The sequence below is a fragment of the Numida meleagris genome, chromosome 16 (genome assembly GCF_002078875.1).
Source record: "Numida meleagris isolate 19003 breed g44 Domestic line chromosome 16, NumMel1.0, whole genome shotgun sequence".
Lineage (NCBI taxonomy): Eukaryota > Metazoa > Chordata > Aves > Galliformes > Numididae > Numida > Numida meleagris.
In genome coordinates, this window is record NC_034424.1 from 5,634,195 (window position 1) to 5,643,057 (window position 8,863).

Here is an 8,863-nt window from a genome sequence, read left to right on the forward strand (position 1 = left end):
TGAACTAATTTTGAGAGGGAAGAGGATTTCCCATTGCGCAGAAGCAGTCATACAAAATCAGGCCTTAAGATCTGCACCACTCACTTGTCATAAGGCAAGAACAGCACTTACCAGATGAGCAACCTTTAACTGCTCAGGGATCCACCCACCTCCCAAAATCTCTTTCAGTGAGTATCTGTTTGTCTCATCCCTCCATGAACATAGGAAATGGATCATTCCCTTTTAACTGTAACCTCTGATGTTTTGTCATCTTCTTGATACATAATAATTTTGTAATTGTGTTTAAAGTACAGTGCTAAAATCCAGACTGGGTGCCTGGTGGAATTGTGAGTCAAGTGTTAGCACTGCTTTGGTGTCAAGCATGAGCAAAACATCTATTTATGTATCTCAGTATGATTGCTGTTGAATCGTTTTGATAGTGGCTCATTTCTTGGTTTGTAGTCCATTGTAATCTTAAGCTCAGCCCTGAAGAATCAATACTTAGTTCCTTATTCTGTATTTATGAAGTCAGTTATTTCTGAAGAGTAAACTTCGTAGTTGTTTTTCTGCATTGTCCCGTAATTTTCAGACCATTACTTGCTTCAGTTTGCCAGAACCTTTCAGCGTTCTAGTCCTGTTCTCAAATACGTAGCTCTTAGTGTCTTCTGCAGATTTAATAAGCAAGTTCTCTATTCCATTACCCAAGCAATTACTGAAAATATTGAGTAGAAGTGAACCCAGGACAGACCTCTCTTGAAACCACACTCAGTGTTCTTTCATTTTTTGACAGGAAACCATTAAGTACATCTCAATGCATGTTTTTCCAATTAGTTATGCCTCCTTGTTGATAGTTTTGTGTAGCTCATGTTTCCCAAGATTTTTCCTATGTGACTGTGGGAAAGCTATTGTAATTGAGGAGAACTTATGAGACCTATCTGTTCTCTGTTCTGAAAAGCATGATGTGATCTCTTCCAGGCAAATATTTACTAATTCCATCTTCTTTAAGCAGCCTGTTTGTTTTCTCTATTTTTTTAATGTTGACAGGGAATCAAATTGGTATTCGATCTGTACTCTTCTGGCCCTTCCTATTCCCTTAAATGCAGGCTTATCTAGACTCACTGTGAAGTGTCTTAGCCACTGACGGTCCCAGTAGTGTCACTGTTAAGTACATTCTGTGATTCTAGTTTTTGTTTGGGTAAATTATTCTTAGAGTACATAAACAAAAGCTGATATCTAATGTGGGACTAAGGGTGATATCGGAAGAGTGTTTTTGAAGATTGCTTCTCCTCCTGGGTAATGCTGTGAAGATGCTGTGAAGATGCTGTTAGCTATTTTGATCAAATATTCTTACATGGTAAACAGCAGGTGAGAGCACTAAGTACTGGCAGCAGCAGCGTCAGACAAGGTAGCTTTATGTATGCTTGCAGGCATCCCTTGTGAGTGCACTGTGCTGTTGGCACTGTTAGTTCCAGCATCCACAACAACCTCTGCAGAACATCTGTAGGAAAAAATATGTGCGGAATGAGAATCATATTGTGCAAAAGAATAGAGCGAATGTCTGGTGTGTGTGAATAGCCTGTTTTGTGTGCTGAGGGAGGAAGATGGAGTTGAAGAGCTTGTTGGGTAGCCAGGGTGGTTCTGAGAGCAGTGGTGCTGCTCTAGGTGGATAAATGGATCGGTTTGCCTGATGTTTGAACAGCATTAGATGGCTTTGTGGCTCAGCAGTCAGATTGCCATGGCAAATCCAGACGTGGATTGGTATAGTTGGGATGACCTCTCATGTTTTGTTGCTGTTCTTTGAGTGGTTTTGCTATGAACGGGAGCTGGCGTGCACTGGGCTAGTAATGATCACCTGGGGCAGCATCTGCAATGTGTGAACCTGTGCAATACATTGTTCCTGTTTAAAAAAACATGACAAATGCACAAGCAAGTCTGATGCACAGAGTTGTAGGTGTTCAGCTGTAGAGCAAAAGTTTCTAGGCAGGTGGCTTAAAGTTTAGCATATAAACAGCTGCTGTCAAGGTAACAACCCCATACACTTCTCATATGAGCAGATATTGTAATGCTTATTCCATTGCAATGTCTCTAATACTGTCTCAATATCACTTTCCTTAGCATTAGAGAAATCATTGGATGATGCCGTGGTTTCATATAAAGAAACTTCCAAGCTGAGTGCTGTTTAGATCTTGTCTATTACTAGTCCATCATGACTTCATCTGCTGCACCATAGGAAGCTTTTAACTATGGAGCTGCAGTCATTGTACTGATACAGATATGTTAAACATTTGTTTCTGATGCTACATCTAGACACCTAGTCTGAATGGGAAGCTGTGAGCCAACCTACATTTGTCCTATTTTAATGGCAGATAGGGTGTGATGAGACTTCTGTGGACAGCAGCCTTGCTCCCAGCACCCAGCAGTGGTGTCCAGGATGATACCTGGTCTGCAGGAGGGAAGCAGTAAGAGAACATCCAGCCTGGTAGATCTGGGTAAAGAGACATTTAGGAGAAGTGTTACTTGATACGTGCAGGAAAAGCATTTCATTGGTGAAATGAGTGTTACAGTTCAAGTTCTCTGATGTTTCTTCCTTCTCTTTCAGGGTGACAACTTCTGGAGTAATGGAGGGCATGAAGAAGGTCAAGAAAGTGGTGAATGGTTCAGCAGAGCCACGGGGAGAGTGGGAAAGCACAGCATGATGAACTGGACTAAGGCAGCACTTTTGCAGAAACTTTTTTAATTTATTAATATTACTTTCAGTGGAAAGGGAGCATTTAGCACTTCCCAACACTGAAACTACAGAGTGGGGTGTGTCAAGGGGGAGCAAAGCAGTGCAGAAATCTAACTATTCCTCTGATCATTAAAAAAAACAAAAGGCATCTCTTGGTACCTGCAAGGAGTGTGAAGCTTTCCTAGGGATTTTGGGCAGCTTATTCTTTTTTCCCCTTTCTGGATCAGTTAGGTATTCTGAATTGTTTGCAGTTGCATTCTTCAGAATGTGTAAGTCTAATGTGAAGAGAGACCTTAAGTGTGTATGTAAAGTATATATTTTATATAATGCGCATATATATATATACACACGCGCTACATAACATGTATGCTGGGAAATGCAAAGTGTCACAGAAGGTGGGGAAAAGAAGATGAGATGTAAGTATTTTTTTTATAAACTCTCTTTTTTGGCTTGGACAAAATATTGCAAAGCAAATGAGTTGGAACAACAGCAGTTATTTGAGACTGTGGGCTATTGGATTGGGTGACTTCCTCCAGTCCTCACATCAGTTGGAACATTGATAAGTGTCTTGTTTAACTTGTGCAGGCTTTTACTTGAATATGTCAGGTTTTCAAATGTATTGCTACATAGGAAGCAAGCGACTGTTTTTCATTAAAAGCACTAGCTCGTAGCACAATATGCATTAATGTAGATCCTCCACTGCTAATAGAATTGCTCTTGATTCACGCCCACCTGACAAGAAATACACGAGGTGTAGGACTATTGCCTACTTTTTAGGGGTCTGCCATGCTATCTTAAACATGGAATTTCAAGCCATGACCCGGAGTACTTTGTTCTACGTTCTAGAATACTTTCAAGATTTTTTTCAAAAGATACTCCCTGGTACAGTGTAAGAGTACCAGAATCTCCAATGGAAATCAAACCAGCAAATGTACTGCAGCATCAATCTCTGCTTTTCCTTCGTCCTGAGTTGCTTTGCCTCTCTGGATGACTACATATACCTCCCTGGCTGTGTAGGACAGTGGCATTGCTGTTTGAGATGAGCTGAACTGGTCGGAATGGTATTGCTGTCAAAACCAGGCAACTGCAACTCCCAGTCGTAAGTGGTTTTTATTTTTCTTTTCAGAAAAGGAGTGAATTATGGCTGGAATACACAAGTCTTAACTGTCAACTGCAAATCTGCAGTGGAATCTGTAGAGACATGTTACAAATGCTATGTGTGCTTCATCTCTAGTGTTCTGGTATTGCTAGAAAGGCACATTGGTGCCTGTAGCTGTAGTAGTAAGGCATAGCAAGTGGTTGATAATTGGTAGGAGGATAGAAGTGGTTCACTGATGTAACAAGGATGAGCTCTAAGAAAAATAAATCAAGTATAACTCCTTGACCCAATGAAGCCTTAATCTTTATGTAGAGCTGTTAGATGTTGAGTAAAGTGCTTCTGTCAGTGACAGGGATAGGCATCTTCACAGAGCTTCAGATGTGCCAACATCTCTTATAAACTCATCTGGGAATTTGCTTTTTTTTTTTTTGACTGGAGGGACTACATCTCTGGGGCACAGCTGATGGAAGGACTTCCATGACTGGTTTTTCTCATTCTTTCACTTCAGAAGAAGGTGGGATTTCTGTTCTGTGGAGTTGCTTTGTCTTTGTTGAAATGCTGAACCACTTCTTTCTCTGCCTTCTATGTGGGTTGTAGAGCCCTTAGCCAGAAGTCTATACCAAGACTTGCTGCTTGAAGAGCAGAGCTGTTTTGTCTGGTGTTGATTCTATTCATCATGGAAGTAGTAGAAATTTACCTACCTGCTTTGATAACTGGAACTGATTTCTCTTTAGATAAAGCATGAGAATAACCCTCTTTTCTTGGTGCAGACTCCTCTATTTTCCTCCTTGGCTGTAACTACACAATAATTGCAGCAGTGATGGTTTGGCTTTTGCTGTCGCTGTTTTGCAAAGATACAGTTGTAATGAAAACAGAGCCTACACCACAAGAAAGGCTGTTACATGATCAGTGAGCCTTCTAGACCTTCTGTATAAAAGGTCTTTTGGATATTTAGTAGCTGAGATTTGAGAAATTGAAACTAGAAACAAACATAGGCAACCCTAGCGCATGGTATGGTTAAATACCTGAAAATTGGATCCCTTCATTCTTCGCACAGGTGCTCTGTCCCTGGGGAAGTGCCAGTGTCTGTATCCAGAGGGCTGCTTGGACAGACTGTGAGCCTTGTTCAGAGTTGTCTGCTGGAGACATGGAGTCAGTTGGCACTGAGGGATGTAAGAGATGAGGATTTGCTATCAGGAACAGAAGTGCAATAATGCATTGTTAATGTGGACGTGATGCTGTCTTAGAACCCGTTAATGTAATTTCTGAATGAAATTGGAAATTCTGATAGGTGTGGGATTTCACTCCCAAAGTGCTGGTGGCTATGCTGGGGTCCCGGTATGTGCCGAGCTGGTTCTGACAGCTGGCTGTTTGTACATCAGTGTCATTGAATCACTGATAGAACAAACGCTTTTACCTTTATCTCAGGTTTCTTTTTTGTGCATGCTTTTTTGCTGAAGTTGCATCAAGTGTAGGTATGTCCACCAACACCCTGCCTTCCGAGTCAGAGGCCAAAAAATCGGTGACTTCTTTTTGTCTTGGCACAAAAACTGGTGGTAACCCTCTGAAAGTGCTCTTAGAAGAGCCGTTTCCAAGTTCAGACCTGAGCTTCAGCAGTCAGCTGTACAACCAGCTTCAGCTGGCACTTAGTGCAGGATGCTGGCCAGCACTACAGCAGGGACTAGTCAGCCCTATTCATTAATAAGGAAATGAAACACGGGTGAGCAAGTCAAAAAACAGTGATACATTTTCTTAGTGCAGCCATTTCCAAAGTGAATTTCCACTTTCCAGTGTAGAAGTCCTCAGAGTGGGCTGAAAAATCTGTCCGTGTAGTGTTGCATGATTAGACAGGGGCTGGGATGTTAGAGCATGGAGAGAGTGCCTGCAGTTGTGCTTTGGGCACAGCATGGAGTGTGCTGTGCCACAGAGCATCAGAGGGAGGGCTGCTCCCTCCCCCTTCCTCCTAGAGCAAGTGCACATCTGCATGACTTCCTATTGCTAGTGAAAAGCAGCAGCTTATGGGCTCACCAGGCAGGATAATCACAGTGCTTGCCTCTCAGATGCTGACTCTGCCTGTCTGGTAGGAAGCTCTGCCCTTCACAGGCAGGGGAAGTAGAAGAGCTTCTTGTGGCCGTACAGATCATCCTGGGGTAGAGCCTTACTTTCCTGCCTGCCTCTTCCCAAAGTGAAGAGCCAAAGCAGTCACTGAATATTCAGCAGTGGAGCTGACAGGGGTCCTGGAAAGGGAGATCTGCTGCAATTCTGAGTAAATGGTTGTGAATGCATTCACACGCATTGCTGCTGTGGAGTACTCATCCTCCGCAGAGAGGAACAAGACTGCTTTACTCTTCAGTTGTAATGCAGCTTATGCCCCAATAAATCCCTATTGATGGTGACATGCAGATGCCTCTATGCATTCCTCCTTCCTGCTCTGACTGTTCAGCAAGCTGTCTTCCATAGGAAACCTCCTTGCAGCGCGGCTGCCAGGCTCTCGCATTCTTCAGACTTGAAAATATTTTCCTTGATGTTCATCAAGAGAAGTATTAAAAGAAAGGAAGACATAATGGGGTCATCTGGAACGTCGCTACTGTTTCCTCAAAATGTAGCAGTTCTGGTTGAAGAAGCCACATGCTGTCCTATTAAGCTGCTCTTTAATGTTGTCATCTAACTCGGCGTGTCATGATCCGTACAGCACATTGTTCAGTGTTTCTCTCCAGCTGAGTGCCCTGTTCCTGGATTTCCACGCTGGCATACGCTGGGAGCATGTTGTAAAAATTTGCTGCATTGCAGTATTTTGTCTTGGAGCTGGTAACGTGGAAGATGTATTTTTCTAAGCTAGGTGGTGGACTCTCTGTAGCGTGAGCGTGCATCCACCGTGTGGCATTAAGTACTGTAACATTCCTTCTGGACATCAAGGGGACATGTCCTAATCACTCCAGCGTGCACTGGAGTCCAATGGAAGACTCTTAATGTGTTAACGCTTCTTTTTCCTTACGGTACACTTCTCTTAAAGAGGAGAAATGCAGGCTGAACAGTGGCGAACAAATAGACAAGGTGTGTGTCTATTTGAAAATTGCCCAGCTGCATTAGAAGCAAATACTGGGTATTTGTAGGTTCTGTTGAGCTCTATGAGAACTGAAGTTGCATAGCTCTTACAAAATCAGGTAAATGTGCAGGTATGGAAGGAAGCACTTACTCCTTCAGTCTGCCTGCTTTGTCTCCTTCAGTTTGACCTGTAACAATAGCTAACAGACTACTGTTACTTTAAAGCAAATGTGTTTTATTGATTCCACCTTCTGACCTCCATTTCAATCATAAAACACTTCCCCATTTTTCACTTCTGTGTAAAAAAAAAAAAAAAAAAAAAAGCATGGAGATGTGGTTTGCAGTGGGTGGGAGGTATGGCAATGTGTGAAGCGAACCAGGGCTTAAACTGTCCCAAACCCGTGCCCTTGTGTGTAACTTCAGTCACCTGGATGCTTCATGAGAGCTGAGGTGGTGCTCCCCAGGGGCACTTGACCAATGTTTCTGTGTGTTCCTTGGGGCTGATTGCTCAATCAGTTTGATCTGGCTTTTCTTGTAGCCACTGGGTGTGATGCTGTTTTGGCTTATTAATCACTTCTACTTAGCAATGTATAGAAAGCTGTGTGGTTTTCCCCCCCCCTCCCCCCCATGTAGTTTTTTGCTTGGAAATAGTAATGATCCTGTAAGAACTCCGTGTGATATGTACTTGCAAGTGGGTGGAACAGGGCTTAAGAAAAATACTGAGATGTTACACTTGTGTAAATCAATGGTACCAGAATAAAGTGGCTGAGGAAGAAAGGCACTCCTTGTAGGTTGACTGGCTCAAGAACCCTCTTCTGTTCTGAGTGCTGCAATCCTGTGGAAAGGACAATTCTAAATAAATATCTCCCTGTGGGATTTCACCTGGTGTTCTGCACCCTGTGTAATGAAGTAGAGCCTGACCTCCACATTATCAGAAGCACTTCCTCCTGTAGCTAGGATACCCGAGCATTGGGCTGGTACCTGTTCTGTCAAAACACAGGATGGGTCTAAATGGCTTTCCTTTCCCTTCAGTACCTATTAATAATTAATTCTAGATCCTCTTGTGTCATTAAGCAGCTTTAGGGCACCTTGTACAATGTAGCTCTGAATTCATTTAGTAAATGATCTCCAAAAGAGCTCAGAGACTTTCCTGTACGGTAAGGTCCTCTTCCAGGGTTTTTGGTGACCTATAAATAGCCTCTTCTTCAGTTCTTGTTCAGATGCACAAATAATTTTTCAGTATTTTTTTAAGCTTTATTAAAAGAACAGCAAGCAGTATTTGGAGAGAAGCAAAGTAGATATAAATCAGGATGGTCTGTGCAACTTGGCTTCCTTGCTGTGATGCAAATGTATAAAATAAAGATTGAATGACCAGAAAGCTTAATGCATCTTGTTTTCTGCTTCTTAATTGCTAGTAACCAAGCTGACCTTTCGATTTCAGAGCCTTTTTTTTTTCCCCCATGCCTGACCTCCAGTTGCAGCTGTTAACTTACCATGGGTACAGGGCCAAATCACAAAACACCTGTGTATCTGTAATGGATGGGAGAAGCTTTTTGTTCCTGGGCTGCTGCAGGGGTTCCCTGAGCTGCCTTCTCCTCAAGCAGAAAGGCCTCCATTACCATTACCCTGGTGGAAGAGGAAGCTGTTTGATTTAGGCTAGAGTCAGGGTATTTGGGAACTCTTCCAGTTGTTCCCTTCAAGAGATGTCAAGGTCTGACCATGCATTTTTTTACTTCTACGAACTGGCTGTGCTGGAAGGGATGAGGTCTGCAGAGTATTTCTATGGAGTGTTCCTTTTAACAAGCCAGCACCTGCCTCAAAGCATATGCCCCTCATCACAGAATGTAGGTCTTCAAAATGCTTCTTACAGTTTATCCTATGGTTCTCAAGCTACCATGGAGGGGTAATGCTAGAAATAGATGTGTTCTCTACCCTGCAAATCCCAAACAGGCAGTTCTGCATTGCCTCAAGCCTTTGGGTGGGTGGTGTTTTACCATGGAACTAAACTGTAA

At 42.7% G+C, this 8,863-nt stretch overlaps 1 protein-coding gene across 1 annotated transcript in view; it reads left to right on the forward strand.

Moving 5' to 3' along the window:
• GPR107 (G protein-coupled receptor 107) overlaps positions 1-8,235 on the forward strand; it is a 34,691-nt gene extending 26,456 nt beyond the window's left edge. The window contains exon 18 of the mRNA XM_021414255.1: positions 2,579-8,235. Coding sequence (XP_021269930.1) covers positions 2,579-2,675 — 97 coding nt within the window. The 3' untranslated portion in view covers positions 2,676-8,235. The remainder of the gene's footprint in view (positions 1-2,578) is intronic.